The sequence below is a fragment of the Folsomia candida genome, unplaced genomic scaffold (genome assembly GCF_002217175.1).
Source record: "Folsomia candida strain VU population unplaced genomic scaffold, ASM221717v1 Fcan01_Sc016, whole genome shotgun sequence".
Taxonomy (NCBI): Eukaryota; Metazoa; Arthropoda; class Collembola; order Entomobryomorpha; family Isotomidae; genus Folsomia; species Folsomia candida.
Genome location: NW_019091208.1, coordinates 2741240 through 2765861, shown reverse-complemented (window position 1 = coordinate 2765861; position 24622 = coordinate 2741240). Strand labels below are relative to the sequence as shown.

The 24622-nt window shown below is 37.5% G+C and overlaps 1 protein-coding gene across 1 annotated transcript; it reads left to right on the top strand.

The window, feature by feature from the left end:
* The first annotated feature begins 6065 nt into the window (after positions 1-6065).
* On the top strand, positions 6066-17156 carry LOC110856530 (ATP-binding cassette sub-family A member 3-like). Its single transcript, XM_035857198.1, has 29 exons — positions 6066-6350; positions 6926-7100; positions 7194-7403; positions 7494-7597; positions 8293-8448; positions 8657-8697; positions 8768-8967; positions 9033-9176; positions 9313-9348; positions 9422-9603; positions 9676-9937; positions 9996-10150; positions 10247-10613; positions 10696-10960; positions 11022-11095; positions 11159-11415; positions 11479-12100; positions 12164-12289; positions 12361-12606; positions 15052-15366; positions 15453-15560; positions 15629-15657; positions 15723-15963; positions 16053-16107; positions 16170-16222; positions 16278-16380; positions 16456-16681; positions 16743-16874; positions 16970-17156. The coding sequence occupies exons 1-29, from the start codon at positions 6150-6152 to the stop codon at positions 17066-17068; spliced, it is 5184 nt and encodes a 1727-aa protein (XP_035713091.1). The 5' UTR covers positions 6066-6149; the 3' UTR covers positions 17069-17156.
* The last annotated feature ends 7466 nt before the right edge of the window (positions 17157-24622 follow it).

Sequence of the window (24622 nt, the reverse complement as noted above, 5' to 3'; positions counted from 1 at the left end):
TTTAGCCCGAGTCAGGGCTTATGGAACCGTCATGTCCGTCCGTCCGTCCGTCCGTAAACAGGATAACTCTCTTTAAACACAAGCTACCGACTTGAAATTTTTACCATGTGCATATTGGACAAAGTTAGGAATCGAGTTCGAAGATGGGCGAAATCGGTTAACTGGTTACCCGGTGGGGGTCATCTGAGTGGGTGGGGTCTTATGCACCAAAATTTCAAAATTGTCGTAGAAAGCTGAAATTTGGCACAGAGGTTGCTAATGGCTCCTAATAGATAAAACCTACAGTGCAGACTCCATATAGCCCGAGTCAGGAACATAGTCCCTGACTCAATAAGTCAGAGCCCGCTTCTAAATTTTTTTCCGAATTGACCAACATAATATCACCAACTTCCGTGTTGTGGATGGTTAAAAGTTTGTTAGATAGTTTCTATTATTTGGTCCCAAATTTTTGAGCAAGTTACAGATCATGTGTCTTGACCACCATGACCAGTGGGCTTCTTTAACATCCTGAAGCTCTAAGCTGTATGTATGTGCTATCCAGCAGTGGTTTTCAGCCTCCATATCAAATTTCAGCTCGATATAATGATTTTGAAAAATCAGTATGGGTCACCCCATAGGGTCACTCTGGTTGCACTTTACTCACTTTTAACTTCATATTCTTTAATTAGAAGCCATTAAGTACCATTGTGCCGGATTTCATCTTTTTAAAGTAATTTCTAAAAATCAGTATGGGTCACCCCACAGGGTCCCTCAAGATTAAAATTTTTCCAACCTGAAGTTATTTTTTTCTATTAGGAGCCATTAGCAACCTCTGTATCATATTTCAGCTCTCTACAACAATTTTGAAATTTTGGTGCAAAATACCCTACCCACTTATATGACCCCCACCGGTTCAAAACTTTTCTGATCGAACCCATCTTCTAACTCGGTCGTTGCATTGCCCAGATACATGTCTGCACCAAATTTGGTCAAAATTGGTTAACTCGTTCGACAGTTCGACTGACATGACAATTACATAAGCCCTGGTTCGGGCTAAAAATCACGACTCGAGAAAAAGTCAGTCTTTGGATGTAATCCGAATATTTTAACGTTGCGATGTGATTAAAAGTCGACAATAATTACTTAATAAATTTCGTAAAAAATTGATATATGTAACTAAGGACGGATCTTTTTAATTGTTGTGTTTTCGTCCGGCACTTCGTGTAAAATTGTTCGCCATGACATACATGGTCAAAATGCTTAAAAGGTTAAGAGATATAGAAATTTAACATGGGAAAGATAAGAAGACCGAAGCCCACTAAAATGATGACGTAATATATGAACGTTCCCGTACCGATGTCTCCATGATATGATTAACTGTCCACACTTCACTGAAGCACAGTCCTGCATTTGTTAAGAAGTTTGATAACAGAAATTTGATAATGAGTGAGGTTGAGATTACTCTGCCATTCAATGGTCTGGACTGCATAAAAGTTACGAGATAAGATTGTTTAATTACGAGTTTGTCTCTTTTCGGGTCCCCAGTTTCAGGGACTGTGCAGAAAGTATGTGATCGTTTCGAGTAATGCTATGGGTCAAGGCAACCTATCCTTCGCATATTATTCTGTAATTACGACATTGAAAATATGTATCGTCGCACCGTGTGAGGTAAGGGTCAAAATTCCTCTAAAGCCGTGTGCACGACCCCTTAGCTTTAAAACATTTCTAAGAATTTTCTACTCAGCTATTTTGCCTTCTGGTGGAATGTTGCACTTTGGACTGAATACCAATTTAATATGAGTGACTAATGAAATGCAAGATAGGGACTGTGCAGGAAGCATGTGATCCGTTTGAGTGGGGGAAGGGTGGGGGGCAAGGCATCCTATCCTTCCCATGTTAATTATAACATGGATATGGTGTGTTCGATGTTCGGAGAATTTTAACCCCCATCCTCCTCAGGGGACCTGTGTATATGCTCCATGTTACACGGGAAGGGATACCACATGGACAAGTATGCATGACATAAACATGCATGAGTTATGTATGACTAACCATTTTACGAGTGTGAAAGATAACCTACAACTAGCTTATCAGTTATAATAACCAAGTCAGCGAAGAGAAGGCAGTCAGATATGTAGCACAAACTGCGAATGGGGCCATTCATATATCACGTCATCAAAAATTCTCGATTTTAACAATCACCCGCCGAATGTAGATATGCATACATTATGGGATACGTAATTTTAACAGAGAGGATTGGAAGAACTGAACCACCCACACGCTAAAATGATGACGTAAACTATGGACGTTCCCAACTGGGCGAATACAGGATGATACATTAAAACATTATTTTGTAGGTGACTGGATTTCGCAAAAATCTGACCACCAGACGATTTTCAGAAAGGTTTAAAATATTTCGCAATTTGCGAAAGTTTACATAAAGCACCAAATGGTCAGAAATGTGAAATTGAGATATTTAATATCACAAAAAATTCCCATCTATGAAAAACTCTATTGAAATGATTTTTACTAGACCAAACCTCATTTTAAAGGGTGTTGATTTAATTCGCAAACATCAATTTTTCGGCCCGGGCTCGGAACAAAACGGCTATAATTATGGATCCCTTTAATATTTCTCTTTGAAATTTTTACCATGGTTGGAGGCAAGACAAGTCCTAATTATAAGCATCTTAACATTTGGCATGCCATGCTTAGGAGCGGGAGATTCAAATAAATACAAATTCCACCAAAATTCGGATGCACTGGTAAAAGTTCGTGGTAATGCGCGAACAAAACTTTTTCAAGGATAAAAAACAGCATGAACAACCCGAGTTGGTTCGATCTACCAAGAAAACAAAGGATATGCTGAAATTTATCCGAAAACTAGAAGTTCTTGTCCAAATGGTGCAAGGCAGTGGAAAAACGGAAAACGGATTAAACGAAAATCAAATATGAATAGTTCATTATAGTGAAAATTGTCGTCGGATCTGCGTAATGTTGTCACAGAACTTGCAGACTAACCAAAAAAAATCATTCGTCCTCCAAAAATAATGCTGACCGTACGGCATTCGCATAAGCTCTTTAAAAAAGTGTGTATTCGACGACCTAAAGAATTTCCTCGTCACATCCTTTGCACGGATGAATCTCAAATTACGTTATATCCAAAATTACACTAACAAAATAGAGGATATAGAACAGCAAAAAAATCCGGTCAATCATTAATGAGGATCATGAAGTTTAATATTGAAGTTGTGGTAGTATGTGGGTTTTGTGCGCAGCTAATATTAAGCTGCACAGAGCCTGACTCGAAGAGTTGAGGGCATTATTAAAGTCCATTGTTTAATGACCAATTACTAAGGTTTCTCTCAAAACAAGTTGGCTTTAGTCATACCTTTACTTTTCAAAAGCGAGCATTTTCTTTGAAGTAAGAAATGTTGGCGAATTTATTCAACACCCTTTAGGCTATATCTAATATGAGTCAAATTATAGGAACAAATTTGGCAAAAATTACGCATCATTTACTTTAAAATGATGAATATATAATACTCTTCAACTAATAAGTTCGTTTATAATTTAAAATACACTTGAGCCATACACATTGTGGGTTATTGTACAATAATTATCTACCCAATGGATTCAATTAATCTGGCAAATATAGGTACATCCGCAAATTTTACGAGGTACTTTCAAATGACTGTGTTCAAACAAGGGTTCCGAAAACATCGGGATTTTCTAGAAAAAACACAACCCCTGTTTTCTTTCCGTGGTATTTATGGGATTCATTAGATTTTGGGGCGGGTTGAAGGAAATTTTCTAAAATTAAAGTAAAATGGAAGTAAGACTACCTAACTACATAAATATTCAAATTTGGCATGCTAAGTATACTAAATGTTTTTATAGACCTGGACTTTTAAGTCAAAAGTTCATGTTTCACACGTAAACGAAATAGGGAACATGTAATAATACTTGGAAATTTAAGTCACTTATAAAATGCTCAAAATTTCATACTGAATCGGAAAATCAGATGTTCATACATATATATTTTGATGTAAATTGTAGTTTAAATAATTTTGTCTCATTCTTTCCAATAGTTTTTCAAAAATGCTGGTAAAATCCACACAAACCCGATTAAGAATTAGATTGTTTTCTCGGAGATATGACCCCTAGAAAACCCACAAAAACCATTAAAACTCCAACCCACAAAACCCTAGTAGCGAACCTTGGTTGCAACCACGTCAATTAAATGAAATATGTGCCTTGTTCATGTTTCAGATAAAAAAGTAATATATATACGTACATACGTACATAGATAACACACTTATGCAGATAACACACCCCGTAATCGCAACCTTTTCCACTTACAGACAATTTGCCACATATTAATTACCCGTTACTCAGCAAATGATTCATTCCCACTTCAGAAATCTCCGATCCATACAGTGTCGGACAGATGTCTACGTCCACATAGTCGCGTCAATTTCATTTTCAAATTGTCACTGAACTACTGAACCAATTTTCATCATTGATATATCAAATTCTCACAAATTTAACGTAATTTCATAAAACATATGAGTTATTTCTGAAAATTCTGGGAAAACTGAGAATCATAGTGCAGAGCGAGAGAGGATGAAATTTGAGCGGACAAAAGTCTACGTCCACTTCACTTTAATTGTCAACAACAAAAATCTCTCCAATTTATAAAATCAGGTAACTTAATAAATCTATCAATAACATATGCCGCATTAATTTTTAAATAATTTTCTTCCAGAAAAATATGATGGCGTCGACACGCAAGGAAATTCCTATCGCTATTCGAGATCTTGTCATTCAGGACTGGAAGGGTGGACAAAAAGGGGGGCTGTCGCAGAGACAAATAGGGACCAAGTATAAATTAGCAAGAACAACCATCCAGACAATCATTAAGAACTTTAGAGCTAATGGTTCAGTCCAAAACAAGGTCAGAAGTGGTCGAAAACCGATTTTGGCTCACCGAGAAGTACGCCACGTGCTCAACAAAGTCAACGTTACACCCTCACTTAGTGCTCCAAAGCTATCTACCGAGATCAAGGAGATGTTCGGCAAACAGGTTAGTCCTATGACCATCCAAAGAACACTGAATAAGGGAAATTTGAAATCCCACAGAGCAGTCCGGAAGCCTCTTATTGTACCGAGGAATGCAACCAAACGAGTGAAGTTTGCCAGAGACCACATTTCCAAGCCACAAACATTCTGGGACATATTTTATGGACTGACGAGTCAAAGTTCAATGTCTTTGGGTCAGATGGGCGTCGTAGAGTGTGGAGATATCCAAAAGAAGCTTTGAATCCAAAAAATCTCAACCCCACAGTTAAGCACGGCGGCGGGTCGGTAATGGTGTGGGGATGCATGGCTTCAAGTGGGGCAGGAAAAATGGAATTTGTTGACGGAATTATGGACCAATACAAGTACCAGGGAATACTTGACCGTAATATCCAGGAATCTGTTCGAAAACTTGGACTTGGACGACGATTTGCCTTCCAACAAGACAACGATCCGAAACACTCTGCCACGTCCACCATGGAATACTTCAAGAAAAAAAAATTCCGAAGCTAGAATGGCCTCCCCAATCTCCAGACTTGAATCCCATTGAGCATCTGTGGGACCACATTGAAAGAGAAATAAGAAAAAAATCTTTTTCAGGAATTCCGGGCCTAAAATCCAGAATTCGTGAAGTTTGGGAAACCATTTCTGAAGATGTGACCAAGAATTTGGTAAACTCTATGACTCGACGCCTTGAAGCCGTCCTTAAAGCGAACGGAGGCCCAACCAAATATTAAAAATTAATTGTTATAACATTCCTTATAAATTACAGTTTTTTTTGTATGTTTTCTCTGACTGGACGTTGATTTTTGTCCATCCAATTGTTTTCATTTTGAATTAAAATACATCTCTGGCCTAAAATAAATTTTTTAGCGGAAAACTAATAATGTGCTATGAAATTACGTTAAATTTGTGAGAATTTTATATATCAATGATGAAAATTGGTTCAGTAGTTCAGTGACAATTTGAAAATGAAATTGACGCGACTATGTGGACGTAGACATCTGTCCGACACTGTACATACATATATTTTTCGCTACATACAAATTTGCTCTTAAATCTTTGGGAAATTTTCCCAAACTTTGGCGAAGATGGGGCAGAGTGTTTTTCGTCGATTATGGCTTCTCGTATGGAAAAACCTAATTCTTCGGAAACGCCAATACATCGTGACCGCATTGGAAATAATTCTGCCCACTTTATTCGCAATTCTTATGGCTTATATGCGAGCCAGACTTCGAAGTGATCCCAGCGGTACGATCAGGGAAAATGTGTTCCCACCTGTAACTGAGGAGGTTAGTTAATTAATTAATTATCAAACTTAAATTAAAATTAATTAAAAATTAAAATTTCATTTTTTTTACTTGAACGAAAAGTTATTAAGCGGTGAAACCTCTTTATAAGATTGATATGTCCGTCCTTCCGTCTGTCCGTTTAACATTGACTTTAAATTTGGAACATAAATACTTATAAAAACTACGGTCTAGTTCGAAGATAAATACTGTATGTCACACAGATCAAGGTCAAGAGGTCACTAAACGTCAAATCAGATATGTCAATTTGAATTGAAATTTAATCCCGAATTCAATGATGACCTCGTTTTTGACCTTATAGGTCACGAAAGGTCACCAACTATTAAACTTGATACATATATATGTCAATTTGTCAATTAAATTACGACCTTCATTTTGACCTCACATATCACGAAATTTCTAGATACCTATTTGTCAATTGATAACTAACACCAAATGTAAAATTTGATATGTACATATGTCACCTCGCAAAATGTTATAAAGTGGTCGGTTTCACTCATTCGCTACATTCGATAAAAGCAAAATTTAATATTTCCACCTATATTTAAATGCCTTAGCAACACGTGGTCCGAGCACAAAGCGAGTTATTGGGTTATTCTGGCGGCGATTATTTCTACAATAGGACGATCGATTTTGGATATTCTCCAAACACTCAGGTAGTGAAGGATTTCACGGGAAAACTTGAAACACAGCTTTTTACAAATATGACAGACAATGAAAACATAATTATTAGTAAGTACTGACAAACAGTTTTGAAATACTATCCCCTTCTAATAAAATATATGTAGGTATTTTCTCGAAATTGTATTTTAATTTTTTTCTTAGAAGTTAACTGGCTGGGATTTGATACCGAGAAAGAACTGGAGGCTTATGTCGCAGAACAATCTCAAACTTATTACCCTGACAAGTTAAAATTTGCCGTGGTTATCAACGGCCTCGATAAATTAGAGAAAATTTCTTACAAACTGAGGTTCCTTGATCGGTTTTATGAAACGACTGATCTCATGCCCTGGATTGTATTTAGCACCGATTGTGGTAATTTTAACTAAAACAGGGGAATATTTGAACATAGTAAACAATTTCTTTATATTTTCTGTGTTATTTTTGCACAAATTGTTTGCTTAGGTATGGGAGGGAGCAATTACGAATATTCTGGGTTTATCGGTGTACAAATTATGGTTGATAAAATTCTTACGGAAATGATAACTGGAACGTTCCCCAAATATAACGTATGTAAATCAATTATATAAGTACTTACATTAGGAAGGGGTGAAGCGATGCGAGATCGCTTTATGGAAAGGTCTTGTCTGTCCGTCTGTATGTCTATCGATCCGTCTGTCGATCTGACTTTCCGTCGGCCTATCTGTCGATCTATGTGTCCATCTATCTGTCTGTTGAGCTGTGCCTCTCTCTGCCCGTCTGTGCGTCATCTGTCCTTCCGTCCGCCCGTCGTCTGTCTATCCGTCCGTCCGTCCGTCCGTCCGTCGTCTGTGCGTCCGTCATCTCTCCGTCCATCCGTCCCACCGTCATCGGTCTATCCGTCCGTCCGTATATCTGTCCGTCATCTGTCTGTCTGAATCCAGGATAACTTTAGAACGGATTCTAATTTCGACATGCTGGTTTCGCCAACTTGTCCCTAACTTTTCAAGTACGGATGAGTTCGAAAATGGGCGTAGTAGGTCATTAGGCATATGGGCCACGGGGATGTGACCAACGGTCCCAGATGTCGAATTTATTGTCTCCACGGTTTTGGATACATGAAGTTTTGGGGGGATTTCTGATTCTGACATCTACATAGTTTTCAAATGCCATTACCATATCGCTTCGTCCCTTTGCTGCATTGTGTTCGAAACAGCTTATTTAAATATACTAATACAAAAATTAGCCCTGCACCAGTTAACTACTTAACTACTTATTTATTTAGGTTTCCACAAATCAAATGCCATGCCCTCCAAGTGATGGGTTTGATTTTAATCAACTTTACTTTCTCTTCATGCCTCAACTTATGATTATTGGGTTTATCTTCATCGTCCCGTCCATCGTACGGGGGATTGTTTCTGAAAAAGAGACTGGAATCAAGGCAAGTCTATATTTATTTGTTAAGGGCGAACTACGACGTATGTAAGGGGCGATGGTAACCCTTTGTAGAAAATAGTGGGAGGTGGAGAGTGCAAGATGGCGTCGAAATTCGAATTTCCGAAAGGCAGTTCCGTGTGGCCTAGAACTTTGTTTTTATAGCGGTTCACTAAATACTTAAGTAATTTAAAATTTGCAATATAAATACTTAGGAGCTGATGAAAATGACGGGGATACCGAACTGGATGCATTGGTTATTATTTCGACAATATTTTGTGCTGAACCTTTCTTCCTTTTAAATTCATAAGCATTTTATGTTGCAGGGTTGGCTGGATGATCAACTCCCTCCTTGTGCTGATCATTAGCATTACTTTGGTCATCATTTTGCTGTACATTCCATTCAACTCTAGTACTGGAGGCGTGTTAAAAAATAGTGACCCCACCATTTGGTGGTTCTTTCTATTCTGCTACGCCATCTGGGCGACATCGTACTGCTTCTTGATTTCATCCATATTTGAAAGACGTATGGAAAAAAAGGAAAAATTTATAAATAGTATAATATAATTACATTATTTTTTAATTATTTAGCCACTCTAGCTACGACGATAGGAATTGTGGTTTGGATTGTGACCTACTATGGGGTTTCTCTCCCCCTAGAATCAAGATACTCAAGGCTCTCTTTAGCAGTTAAAATGCTTCTTTGCCTCAGCCCAAATATGGGACTGCATTATGGTTCGAAATTATTTATTGCAACAAAATCTAATCCGAATCGATCCAATTTTGTTGGGTTAGATAGGATTGGATTGGATCGAATCTGGTTAACTCGGATATCTAACTACTCGTTGATTGAAACATCTTTCTTTAATAGGACTGAAAGTTCTTTCTGCATTTGAGGCAAAGAAAGGTATACTATACAATGATAACTGTTACTAAGGTGTTTTCTTACCGTATTGTCATACACAATTTATTCAATTAAGGGATTGGCGCGCAATGGAAAAATATTGGAAAATCTGCTAGTTCCATAGATTCCCTGGCCCTTGGCCATGTCTTGCTGATGCTTTTGATAGCTTCCATACTTTATATCTTTCTTGCAATGTATTTGGAAAGTATCCTTCCCACAAAGTACGGAGTTCGCAAGCCTTGGTACTTTATCTTCATGGTAAAAAGTCTATGGAAATGTTTTTGTTTCGTCTAAATACTACTAAATAATTTAAAAACCTTTCCAATGCAGCCATCAACATGGGGTTTTAGAAAAGATAAGATGCATCAAGATGTGGCGACGTTGCGATCAGAAACATCCTCCTCAGAAGGAGAAAGTTTTGAAAAAGCGAATCCAGATCTCAAGGTAGGGGTGGAGGTACTGAAATTGAGAAAACAATTTCAAGAAAAGCTGGCGGTGGACGACGTCTCCTTTAAAGCTTATGAGGGGCAAATATTTTGCTTATTGGGACACAATGGTGCAGGAAAAACCACCACCATGTCGGTTCTTACGGGTAATTTACAACTGTTTTTCTACAATGAGTTCATTAATAAAGAAGGCATTATATGTAGGACTCCTGAGTGCGACTGGAGGTACGGCATTGATTAATGGGAAAGATATAAAAACAGAAATGGACGAAATTCGTCAGACACTTGGACTTTGCCCTCAGCACAACCTGCTGTTTAGTAAATTAACGGTGAAGGAAACACTGAAATTTTTCGGAATGGTAACCTCTTAATTATTTTTAAGATTGGGTGTCATTAAAGATTGAACTCAAATTTCTTGAATTTATTTGCATTCATTACTAATTCACTTTATTTAGGCAAAAGGATTAACTAGCTCTCAAGCAGAAGGCCAAATTCCTCCATTAATCGAGAAACTGCAACTAGTGGAAAAAACCAATGCCCTGGCTATGTCTTTATCCGGAGGGCAGAAAAGACGCTTGTCTCTAGGTGGCGCTATTATTGGAGATTCCAAAGTTTTGTTTATCGACGAGTGCAGCAGTGGTTTGGACCCCGAAGCACGCAGATTCATTTGGGACTTGCTTCTCGATATAAGGAATGGACGAACGATTATCTTAACAACACATTTCCTTGAGGAGGCTGACTGTCTTGCAAACAGAATAGGGATTATGGCATCCGGGCAGGTGAAATGTTGTGGGAGTCCGCAGTTTCTCAAAAAATACTACGGTACTTGAAATGTTTTGACATACAACAACGTTAATAAATTACGAATATTCAGGCCAATTTTTAATTTTATTCCACTTCATAGGGACCGGTTACACGCTATCGTTAGGGTTAGGTTCGGACCGAACTGTCAACACTATCCTGCAAATTGTTCAACAACATATTCCAGATGCATTTATAAAGTCAAATGCACTGAACGAGGGCGTGACCGTTTTAGAAATTAGTTTGCCATCGGCAGTTACCACCTCGCAGTTCCCTACAATGTTTCGCCAACTGCTATCTCAGCAAGACGGATTGGAAATTCTTGATGTGGCAATATCTTTAACTACCATGGATGACGTGTTTATAAAGTAATACTTGTTATACCTAAATATTTATGTTTTCAGTGACCATATAGTTTTCCATGTATAGAGTCGAAGAATTGAGTCATTCGTCAGAAACCGAAAATGTAGTAGGATTTGATCCGTCAACGTTCAAAACCTCAGGTTGATAAGATTTACCCTTAACAGTACTTGCTAAATATTGACTGGCTAATTATAACCTTTCAGGAGGAAGGTCAACTGGAGTGGCATTATTGTTTCAACAGTTTTGGGGCCTCATGCTGAAGAAAATCATGTATTCCTTTCGCCGATGGAAGTTAACCGTGTGTCAAATGGTTATTCCAATTGCGGTTATTATTGCTGCTGTGCTCATTACCAACTTAACCTATGCCACAAACGACCGTACTCCGGCGCTTGTAATCAGTTTAAATTCGTATTACAATCAAATTGCAAGATTTTCAATATCCGGGAACCAAAACTCCAAGGTATTTAATATTTTATAAATTTAAATAAAATTAAACTGACAACAAATTGTTGAACGTTTCCAGGATTTGGGAGAACGTTATGCGAAAGTTGTAGTTACAGATTCGTCAAAAGGCGTGGAGTCTTATCCAATACCCGAAGGAGTAAATCTGACTTCTGAATTCTTGCGATTAGGTCGAGATGAAGAGGAATCGTATTTTCAAAGACACCTGGTGGGAGCAGAATTAAATTCTGTGGAATCCCTAAATGCAATGTACTCTAGTATTCCTAGCCACGTCCAGCCTCTTTCTGTCAATTTGATTACAAATTCCATGCTGGACTTTTTGAGCGGTGGCGGTGGAACCAAAAGGATTGAAGTTATCAACCACCCCTTGACTTCTGGGATGCAGGAAATTTACGATGCAGCATCGCCTGACCCTTTCTTTTCCGAGGTGGCCCCTTTTGTAGTTGGCGTGTTGGTGTCCATAGGTTTAGCTTTGCTAGCTGCGAGCTTCGTCGTTATGCCCATTGAAGAGAGGAAAAGCAAGTGCAAACAACTACAGTTAATGACTGGGGTCAATCCATTTGTCTTCTGGGGATCAGCATTTACTTGGGATTATTTTCAGACGCTTATCTGCATCTCGGTCATGGTTGCATGTCTCTTCATTTTCGAAGATTATCGTGCATTCACCAACCACGGAGGAGCTGGTAGATATTTTGTTTTAAAAGTTCTTGGGCGTGGATATATTTCTAATTTTATCCTATATTTAGGAGCTGCTTTCCTAATTATGGCCGTTTACGGGGTTGGGTCAATTTCATTTTCGTATCTTCTTTCTCTACTGTCACAAACTCCCGCCGGCGGTTTTGCACTTTTAACGATACTACATATTATCACTGGTAATAAAGTACATTATTATGCTAAGCAGGAAAATACAATGTATACCAATTTATTTAATAATATTTTTCAGGAACGGGATTTGCTATTGGAGTCTTTGTCTTACAAGATGACATTTCTTTGGTAAACACGTCAAAAATAATTGGATGGCTAGGCCGAATTTTTCCTACGTTTGGTGTGGCAAAATCCCTGATGGTTTATGCAAGAATATCCACAAAAAATAGCAGATGCAGCGTAATTACTGACGATATTAAAAATATTCTTTGTAAATCAACCGGCGACAATTATTACCTACCCGATGATTACAAAGCGTGTTGCGGTGAGTAATATTAGTTGGAACTATGTTAAAGAATTATCGTTCATCCAGAAAGTACTGAGCAAGGGAATTCTCGGGAGGCTAAATGGCCGACCTCTCCATAAGCTATAACATGTAAACTTTCGAAATTAATAGCACGGTCAGTTCTAGATGGATTTTCAAAATGGCGCACATTTTGGAGACCTTGGATCCTTGCGCGAAATATATATTTTCAATTTTTTCAAATTCGGCCCCACCCCCTCGAAATCCTGGACACAAGGTCAAAAAACAAGTAACATTTCTTTATCGGATTTTAAAATTTTACGACTGGATTCGACGGACCTGGGGATAAATTCTTGGCGAAAATAGTCAGATCATCATATTCAGCGACTAGTAGGCCGCACCCCCTGCTTTGGAGTCATTGTGGGGGTGGTAAAATGTCAAATCAACACACTTAATTTAGTAAAAAAATTTCCCCCCACCGTAGTTTCCGAAATTCAACGTCGCCAATACACGTAATCTTACCAAGGCCCCCTATGTGAACGACATTCCATTGTCGTAGACCCCATGGCGACAGGGGGTGTGGTTATCGGCGCTTCTGCCAATACCTTACGAATGCACGCCATGCGACATATAATTTTTCTCAGGCGGGTAAGGAGATTTCAGTGGCGTATTTCAAATTTCAATATGCCACACCCCCTGTGGGTGTGGCTATCGGTATCCAATGGATAAATTTAAACCTGGTCATGTGACATATCAATTTTCTCAGCTCGCCAAGGGGATTTCAGTGACGTAGTTAAAATTTAGTAAACCACACCCCCTGGGGGCGTGGCCGTTGGTATGCAGTGAATCAACTTAAACCTGGTCTTGCAACATATCAATCTTCTTAGGACGTTAGCTAGATTTCAGTGGTATAGTTAAAATTTAAAAAGCCACACCCCCTGTGGGTGGGGTTATAAGTATTCGGTGAATCTAACTAAACCTGGTCATGTGACATATCAATTTTCTCAGCTCGCCTGGTGGAATATCACTGACGTAGTGAAAATTTAGTAAACCACACCCCCTGCGGGTGTGGCCGTTGGTATGCAGTGAATCAACTTAAACCTGGTCTTGCAACATATCAATCTTCTTAGGACGTCAAGTAGATTTCATTGACGTAGTTTAAGTTTAAAAAGACACGCCCCCTGTGGGTGTGGTTATAAGTATTCGGTGAATCTACCTAAACCTCCTCATGGCTGTTGTCTCAGCTCGCCAAGGCGACCACGACGGAAGGCTTAATAAATGCTAAACCACGCCCCCTGTGGGTGTGGTTGTTGGCTTCCGGTGGATTTTGCGAAACAATGTCATGTGATCTGCAAATTTTCCCACCACCTCAGGTCGATCAAAGTTACGTAATTCAAACTTAAAATACCACGCCCAAAATGGGTGTGGTTTAAACATATGTGCAAATCTTGGAAACCAGATAATGCGAATTGCGAAATAATCAGTAGCATGGAATTCATCGCTAAGGTAACCACCCAAGTACGACGACCACAACCCCTGGTGGTGTGGTTTCCATTTTAAGTTTTCTTGAAAGTGATGACCATGGATGTATAAAAATGACGCTTTATTATGAGTCATCTGAAATGGCTTCGACAATCTCGAAAAGTCGTTGCCGTCAACACACCGGGACGCAGTTCGCGAATTTTAATTATTCTGCAAAATGATGGAGATGCTGCAATAAATATTTAAAAAATAGCTTTTCACATCGTTTGGTTTTGTAGAAGTTGAACAGTCCAGCCCAATTGGAGGCGTGACTTTGATTGAATTACATAACTTTGATCGCCGTAACGAGCTTGGGAAATTTACACGCGGCGTGATGACTTGTTTCGCCAACCTTGGCAAGCTGACAAACCTGATATGCCGCATGGCCCACTTGAAGTAGATTCCCTGGATACGGATAGCCACACCGGCAGGGGGTGTGGCTTTTTACATTTTAACTATACCACTGAAATCTACTTAACGTCCTAAGAAGTTTGATATGTCACACGACCAGGTTTATGTTGATTCACTGCATACCAATGGCCACGCCCCCAGGGGGTGTGGTTTACTAAATTTTAACTACGTCACTGAAATCCCCTTGGCGAGCTGAGAAAATTGATATCGTAAAATCGTAAAATTTTAAAATCCGATAAAGAAATGTTACTTGTTTTTTGACCTTGTGACCTAGATTTCGAGGGGGTGGGGCAGAATTTGAAAAATCTGAAAATATATATTTCTCCCCAAGGTCCAAGGTTTTCAAAAAAGGGCGGCATTATTAAAATCCATCAGGAAATGACCGTGCAATTAATTTCGAAACTTTACATGTTATAGCTTATGGAGAGGTCGGCCATTTAGCCTTTTGGATTTATTAACGTTGGCCGATGCTCAATACTTTTAAGATGCACCATAAGGGTATGCAGAAGCTAAATATTTTAATCTATTAACTAGATAACTGTGTGGAACTTGATGTGCCCTGTTTTAAGCCGATCCCGCATTTAGTTTGGTCGTACACCGATGGAACTATTTACGAATCTGGGTACTATGTGTATGTTCCACCAAGTCTGCCTGGAATTGGACAGGAGTTGATTTTCATGGGGCTCATGGCTGTCATTTACACAAGCATACTTATGCTTGTAGAGTATGGGTGGATGAAGAGGCTTCTCAATAAGGTGTGGAAACAAAATGCTATGGACTTTATATCCAATACGGTTGATAACGATGTACTGGAGGAGAATGCAAGAGTTAAAAGTCTAATTGAACGAGGTAAGTGAATGAAGATTATAACCATTTGAACTTAAGGTAAATGATTAATTATTTACTAATTACTTTTATTCCTTGAAATGAAATAGGGAAAACTGCAGAAGATGCACTCGTGGTTGGAAATATTTCAAAAAGTTATGGAAACTTTTGTGCTGTCTCAAAACTAAGTTTTGGGGTGCATCACGGCGAATGCTTTGGTTTGCTTAGAATCATTTTAAATTTTTATGTCAATAGTTCTACATTTGTGTTTCTCATTTGTGTTTAGGTTTGCTCGGAGTTAATGGAGCCGGAAAGGTAAAATCTAGATTTTATTATTCTGATCCTATTTCTTACTTCAGGACTTTAATTTTAATCCTTAGACAACTACATTCAAAATGCTTACTGGCGACGAAATAATATCTTTTGGAGACGCTTGGCTGCAAAATCTTTCCTTACAAAGTGATAGGAAAGAGTTTTTATCTAAGATCGCGTACTGTCCTCAATTTGACGGGATCATTGGCGTGCTTTCCGGTTTCCAGATGCTCCAGCTGTTTGCAAGATTGAGAGGGGTGAAGAGCTCAAATATCGATTCGGATTGCGCGACTTGGTTGGATCGTTTTGGTATAAAATAATATATTTGGAACGAAACATACATATATATATTGTGGACTACGACTTAGATATGTAGATTTTTTATAATTTTTAAAAAGGTCTACTTGATAGCGGTAAAGTGCAGTGTCATAAATACTCTGGAGGGATGAAAAGGTATGTTAAATGCGATTAGTTTAAAGACTCACCTAATTTCATCTTTCATATTACTGCGATAGACGGTTGACTGCAGCAATGGCGATGGTTGGTGATCCACCAATTTTGCTTCTAGGTAAAATCATATAATATAGTTTTAGCTCACAAATTAATTAAAAATAACATGATAGACGAGCCCACGAGCGGAGTTGACCCTGTGTCTCGCAAAAACTTTTGGAATATAATTTCAAAATTGAAATCTATGGGAAAATCTATTATATTGACATCTCATAGGTATATACAATCTGCACACTAAGAAAAACCTAAGAAAATTATAAGTAATTTAATTATTATTCATGACCCTTTAAGTATGGAGGAATGCGAATTTTTATGTGAACGTTTGGGCATTATGGTAAACGGGGAATACCAGTGCATGGGCAGGGTGCAGCACTTGAAGAATAAATTTGCTCAGGGTTATACCCTCACTATGCAAATCAAGCCTGGAGACCAAATGCAATTGGATGGATTTGTCCGCCGCTTAGTCGATCAAGTCACTTCAGAATTTTCCCCATGTATTTTAAAAGATCATCATCAGGTGTGTAAATACGTGATTTATTTTCTTTATGGTTATTATATTATTTAATTGCTTTCTGAAGAACGTGGTACAATTTCACATTCAATCAACGGCATTCCGGTTAGACGAAGTTTTTGAGAGAATGGAGCAAATTAAAAATCGCTTTGTGGATTACATCGAAGATTATTCAGTCCAACAAACGACGCTTGAGGAGGTACAGTTTATTTATTTGAAGTCAATTATTGCTTAAAATAATTTTGGTCCAAATATGACCCACTTCTGGATTACTGATATATTATCTTATTTTAGGTTTTCCTATCGTTTGCCCGAAAGCAGTATACTGCTCCCAGAGAGGTTCAGCAAACGTCACGATTTAGAAAATTTGTTGCATCTGTATTCGGATGTTAACTGTAGAATTTACTTAATTTCAAGTCTGTCTCGACAATAATTACATATATGGACTTTTAAGAAATAATAAATTTCTCTAAAAATCAAACCTTAAATTACATGTCATTGTTTGACGCCTCTAACTAGGGATAATTTTTCCATGATAGTTCAAATATGAGTTCTAACTTAACTCTTCGCATACACAGTAATGTGTTTTGATGGCAAAGTGCAAAAAATTGTCTGCAAAACCCATTTGCAAATTTTGTAATTGACTACAAAGGTTGTAAATCTGGTGACGAGATCGAGGTGTGGGGGCGTGTGTAGGTGGGAGTGGTCGTGCCCCTTCACGATATAGTCAATTTGCTCATCATCTGAAAATTTGAAATGCTTCTTCTGCGACGTTAGCTTTAATTAAATATCTGGTTATTTTGCGGGACATAATTCATGCTAAAATTATTGTTTGTTAATCATTCAAAACGTTAACGCGTGATTTTGGGCTCTGTATGTTCACGGATTTCTTTGCACTCGATTTGGGCTTAACTATTGTCATCCTGGTGTACCTACTATCCGTGTAGGTCGAATGAAATAAAAAAGCCACTGGGGTATTCGACAGTTTCATAACCAAAAATCTCAAAAATAAATAAACAAATAAATTAAATAATCACACAAATTTGGCCTATATTTAAATATTTTGCTTCCCTATGAGATAATGGATTAGGAATGGATATATTGTTGACCTTATGTTAGTAGCTTAATTTCCCTAATTGGTTGTGTTCAGCGATTTGCAACCGTTTTGAAAATATTACCCGGGATCGCTTAAAAAATCAGGCTGTCGAGATCTTCGATTTTCTGGCCCCAAAAGTGGTTGAAGGTCATTTTTTCAACTCTACGTTATTGATTTATTATTACTCCATAATAATCTTCAAAATTAAAAAATAAAAGCCCGTGGCCATCCAGCTCCTAAAATCACGCGTAGTCCTTCGTTTCTAAAGTTTTTTTATACATATGTCTGGATCCGAGTGTTTGTTGCATAATTTGAGATTTTAAGGAAAGGTTTGAAATAATTGCCTAGTTTGAAATAATTGATTTGACTGTCGTAAGATCTAACAATCTTTTAATATTTTAAAGCTTGTGTTCAATGCTCTCAATCTACATTCGTCTTCGCAGCTTGTGTCGGTTTGAGCAGTACTGTCAGTAATAATTTCCAATTACTGTCTCAAAAGTATTGCTCATCATTTTATCCCAGACCTATGCCTCATTTCCCAGCTACTCAATAAGCCGGCAAGGTATATAATCGTTTTCTTTCGCTTCTATATAAATTACCTCTCATTCATCAAGGAGACGATGAGTATGGATTACTCATCTTGGATAGAGCTATAGGTTCTGGGGTTTTCCACAACTCCCTACCGTTTACACGAGCATCTTAATCTCTTCTTGTACATGCTATTCAGTCGCCCTTTGGTCTGATGGTCCTAGAGGTCACTTGGAGCTGACCCTTTTTATGCGCTGAAAACCTACTATAAAAATAAATTTAAAGCCGGGACTCATTGTGCAATATCTAGACAACGACAATCTTCTATTTACCACCGCCACACTGCTAGGAATGACGAGTTTTGTTCGCCGAAAAAATCAAAACGACTGCTAATATCATTGACATCTGTCAGCTTCCTGCTTCCCCACTATTCCACTCACCTCCACCAGCACCCGTACCTCCCCAACCGCAGAACAGGAGTCGTTCTGCTCCTCAAAACTTGCGTCGTTCAGAACGCATTTATATCCCTAAATTGTGCAACTGTTGCAACTAATAATTTATTTTCCTTCCTTTGAACTATGCTTCAACCAACATAAAGGATATACACGTCATTCATACATCAATAAATAAAACTTGTAATTAACAAGCAAAATTATAACAAATTTGCAAGTCTTTGTTTTTTTAGTTATCAATTAATTGTCAAAAATTATCACAAAAAAATTCATTAATCATTATAGTTGAAATTAATCAATTCAGCTGAAAATTTATGGAGGAGCTATGTATTATGGTAAGCAGTAACCTGTCACGCACTATAACAAGAGGCACAACCTTACATGTAGAAGAAAACGCTTTTCCTTACATACACACGGTATTCTAGTGATGAGCAATTTCCAATCCGCTTGGCTGGCAATCTCTCACCAGAACTAAAGTACTGTACAAGGGGAAATCTCCGGCCGTAAATAAACACGATGTTACTCCGATGGAGTGCGGTCTTAATTCTTAGTTCTTATTTTTTTTACCCAACCCGCCCAAACCCGTATGACCCGAGTAAAACTATAATTCCTCACCTCTGGTTCCCGCGGCTGGCAATTGGAAATTCTTAGACCTTTTGCAACTACATTCTATAGCGTAAGGATATATTTAATCAACATAGAAGTTAAACTGTTAGTTGTAAATATTCATAAAGATTAAATCCTGGAAAGAAATATCCACCCTTCAGAAATTCAATTTAATACTAATTATCTGTAGAATGTTATCCAATTCTATGTTGACCTTGTTTAAAAATCCAAGAAATCACCATATGTGGCACCCTTTCATACTGCCATCCAGTGGCTTGTTATTTTAATGAATTGTGATTAATCCGCACATATATTACATTAAACATTGTTTAACCTCATTGCCTCTCAGTATTGGATGGGTTATCATATTGCATATTGAACTTAAATATTTAATTTATTAATGTCTTCTGCTTTCTCCTATCAGTTCGACCCAATATATAGATGAGAAATTGGAAATTTGGTACTTCAACTAACTTTAGAATTTGGCTCTCAAAATCGGAATTTACTGATGAATCCGGTTAAGGCAAGAAATTAAATACATATGTACACAGGAAAAATTATTAGGAACGTATACATTATTTCAAACCAAATGTTGATTAATATTGTGTGGCAGTCCATACCAAAGCAATAACTAAAATCCATCCCCAGTTTGCCCTTGCCCTCCTAAGTATGTGCAGTATTTTGTAAAATTTGTAAATTATACTTCTCGAATTCCTACAACTCCCGAGAAATCGGTCAGTGATTTAATAATAAATAGTGTTGCTCGCACTCAATTTTTCCACTAACTTTCTCAAGTTACTACTCAAATTTTATAAGCCTTCTGTGTACCATTGGTGCAAAATTAATGACCAGTTCTTCGGATATTCTTCAACGTATGAACGAAGACGTTCACAGTTAAGTACATGGGGTGGTTAAAATGTCACATCCAAAAATGTTCCATCGACTGGAAATTAGTCCTCGTCGGTTACAGCGGCTTCCTTCATGGAATTACTCTTGTTTCATTACTGCACGTCGAGAGGGTAAAGGAAGAAATCGTAATATTACAAAATGCGTGCATGGAAACAGAACTGAAGCTTATTCGAGAAGGTATCTAAGAAACTTACATTGTATGAGTTAGCCCCATCCATGTTCGCATTCATTTATTTAATGATGCATGAATTAAATATTCATTCAAGCACACTGCTGGCTTGGCTTTTCTTACACAAATGCGATGGTGTGAAGTGTAATACCAGGATTTTTCTGAAATTTTAAAATTGTGTGGTCCACCTCAACACAACCGAGGGTTCTTGAGGCAGTTTGTGCGATGGTCGAAATTTGTCAAAATATTTGAGGTCAAAGTTTAAAAAGACGATTATTACCAAGCGGAAGCAAATCCCTCTCTCATTCCCTCCGAAAGGAAAAATCGTTCATTTTTTTAATTTTGACCTCAAATGTTTTTACAAATTCGCACTGTCGCACAAAATTCCTCTAGATACGTTAGTTTTATTGACTGGGACCACATAATTTCAGCCAAGTCGGAGGGTTACACTGTACACCATCGCATTATTAGACTCCTTGCTGTAGAGCGTTTCATGGAAAAATATTTTGCATGTACATGTGCATAAATGTTTGCGCTTTGTATCAAGGAACCAGTCGTGTTCGCCCATATTTTGTAATACTTGGATTCTTGGCGGTATCATTGGTCGTCTCTCTGCCACTAGCAGTTTCACTGCTGGGTTTGGTGAAACCTTGCATGCCTCCCCTGCTGAGCAGCATGATGATTCTGGACTGTAAGGACTGGGACGACGATGGCGATTCGTCATTCTTGACGAGGCTTGGGATTGGAGTCTTCGAGTATTATACCTGGCTGGTTATCATCAGTACGCTATCTTATGGTCTGTACATTCCATTATTATACCCGGTCGAAATCAAGCTGTTCATTCTGGAAGTCATGAAACAGTAAGTGTTTGACGAAAGGCACGCATGAATATTTAATATTTTTAACCGTTGATTTAGAAAATACTACATCCAGGTCGGTTAGTTCCTTAAAATAATTCTGATTGGGCTTCTTTTAGTAAGTTAATGTGAGAATGAAAAGCTGGATTTCAATTGCTCCTAGTTAAAGTTCGTATTGTTGCCATGTGCATAACAATGCATAATTTTCGTTGAACAAGCACTTCAATTCAATATCAATTCAAGCATATCAATTTTCCAATATGTTTTTTAAATTTTGTGTATGTACATAGGTTTGATAGGGTTCTCGTCCTAGGTAATTGATCACTTGATAGTTTAGTGGGGGATTGGTCCAAAAATTGGTTCAGTTCTTCAATTTTCAATTCTAACAAAACATCCGGAAGTTCCAAAACGAATGATACGAGTAAGGCCTACCTACCATCAAAATTTTTTTCACTGACGATGAGTCCAACGTCTTTAAAAACGTAATAGAAACTATTTCTAGGAGATATTGGCAAGATTTTATAGCTTCCGGAGTCAAATTTGATTGATACACGCAAGAAATTCATGCCAGAAATAATTTACACGGAGTTCAAATACTTGAGGAATTTAAGAGAAAAGTTGCAAAATATCATGAAATTGTTTTGTAAAGAACTGCTTCCATTTTTCTAGCAATGAGACACGTGACCTTGATCACAGCCATGGACATTTATACTTGTATCGAATTCTTACTCTGCTAACCACGTATCAGAACAATGGCTGGTGTCAGCCGTCAATGCCGATTGTGATTGTATCGTTGCTGCTGACACTGTTTCCTGGTACATCTTGATTACTTCGCACGACAAGGTTCCAGTATCAATTCTGTTTTTATTCGCAATTATTGCCTTGGATTGTGTGATCCTCATCCACGTCATGTTCAACATGCTGGGCAAACCGTACACAACCTCATTCAATTCAATTTACCTTTATTCAAGTGTTAGTCACATTCAGTCGATCAGACTGGTTTACAAGTTATAACGCACTATGCAAATAAACATCTGTCTATACTAATCAACTACAAACTATATTCCTCAGAAATATATAAATTCATTATCTCTACTCTTCACCAAAAATACCTTGCATAGTTCAACAAACTCATTATACTTAAGGTCTTTTATGGTCCAATCTCTTGGAAGAGAGTTCCATAATTTTATACTGCGACAATTTATATTATTATTAGCAAAAGTCGTGTTAGATGAAGACACTGGAAGAAGAGGCCAACTTCGTCCCTGTCTACGAGTCTCATCATGCTTGTACAAATGAACAAAAGCATATTTCAACAAAAATAAATCTCTCCTCTCTTCCAACGTTAATAAATTACATTTCATTCTTAGTTCATTAATATCAATATCAATCTTAAATCGACCTCTTTTCTTGCTATTTCTGGCTTTCTTACATATAAGTGGTAAATAATATTGCAAAATAAAAGTGTCAACCTTTGCTTGAAGTGGTACTAATTGAGAGCGCGTCTGCACCGCCCATATCTCACTACAATAATCAATAATAGCATGTACATTACAATTAACCAGAATTGAAACCACATTTTCCGTTAAATACCTCTTAATGCCATACAAATATTTCAAAGCACCAGACACTCTACTCGTTACACTACTCAAATGGTCTTTAAAGTTAAGTGTAGAATCAATGTTAATACCTAAATATTTAAACGTAAACACTTGTTCGATCTCATTGCCATTTATATTCAGTTTACAATTAACAAATTCTTTGGGAATCTTATCTTGTGGCTTATGAAATATTTGATATTTAGTCTTACTGTAATTTATAATCATGTTGTTCACACTATACCAATTTTCAATAAGTCTAGCTTGCACATTAATAGTTTCAATCATGTCTTTTATATTTGTGCCATATATGTATATAACTAGATCATCACAATACAACAGAAATGGTATAGTGATGATCTTACAAATGTCATCCTGGAATGCCGCATAAAGAAGTGGACAAATCGCGGCCCCCTGAGATAAGCCTGTGGGGTTATCATAATATTTCGAATCACCCTTCATTAATATACAACGATTATTCAAATAGTTATTCAATAGCTTAATGTAAACAGGGTGTAATTTAAATTGTACCATCAATTTCTTCAAAAGCAGTGATCTGTCTACACTATTAAATGCAGACCTAGCATCGAAATACACCGCTATAACCTTCCCATTCGGTTTGTCAAGAGAGTTGTACAGATAATCGGTAAATTCAGTTAATGCTGTTTTACATGACATATTTTTTCTAAACCCGTGCTGTTGTTTACATAACTTAGCATCTATTCGTTGTTGTATTCTATTAAACAATAATCTTTCGAATAGTTTACAATATACAGTAAGACAACTAATAGGACGGTAATTATTCGGATCTGTCTTTTTACCTTTACCTTTATACAATGGGGTAATTATAGCCGATCAAAAGCTTTGTGGAGTGAATGACGACTTAAATATAAGGGAAAACAGTAAAGCTAACTGAGCAGCAACAATTACTTGACATGATTTCAAGATTTTCAGTGGTACATACATATCACTTCTCGTGTCTTTTTTCGATTCAAACAGCACTTTCTCTACTTCCTCAGTATTCACTTCACAAATCTGAGCTTCAGTCTGAAAGACTGACTCATCATTGTTGTAATTTCGACAATAATTGGTAATTTCTAAATCTAAATCCTTTGCCGGTATCTTTGAAACCTGACTCACAATAAATTGATCAGCCAATTTTTCATTAATCCTATCTGGACTATCAATAACAACGTTATTCGGAAGAACAAGTTTCGGTATAGTTACACATTGTTTTTTTCTAAATCCTGTTAAATTATTCACATTGTTCCATAAACTAACAGTACATTTGGCACTCTCTATTAATTTAACATTATAATAATATTTCTTAGTTTGCGTAAGTTTAGTATTGTATTGATTTCTGATACATCGAAATTTCTTGAAATCATCATTAGATTTAGTAGTGTGCGCTAGTTTATGAAGTTTATCTCTTTGTTTTCTTAGATTTGATAACTCAGAAGTATACCAGTTATTCATTTTTGGCTTAACATAACGTTTCTTAACTGGATGTTCTCATGCGATTTCATCGAATTTATGAAATCAAGGAGTGGACCGAAGTGGGTAAAACGTTTCATGAGGTCGTGTCAGCCGTCCAAATTGATAATGGGGGATGGATCGTTCTTCGATCGAGGCACATCTTTAGTCATCTGGCAGCAGAGTATTGATTACTTAATTACACTTTTGTTAATGTAAACAAGCGATGAGAGGTTTAGCGGATTACAATTGTCAAAAG

Bases quoted from the DNA above. Each gene is read 5' to 3' on its own strand.
- LOC110856530 (XM_035857198.1), top strand. From the start codon at position 6,150: ATGGGGCAGAGTGTTTTTCGTCGATTATGGCTTCTCGTATGGAAAAAC. The intron at 9,604-9,675 runs GTAAAAAGTCTA...TTTCCAATGCAG, and splicing joins CTTGGTACTTTATCTTCATG to CCATCAACATGGGGTTTTAG. The intron at 16,682-16,742 runs GTGTGTAAATAC...TGCTTTCTGAAG, and splicing joins TTTTAAAAGATCATCATCAG to AACGTGGTACAATTTCACAT.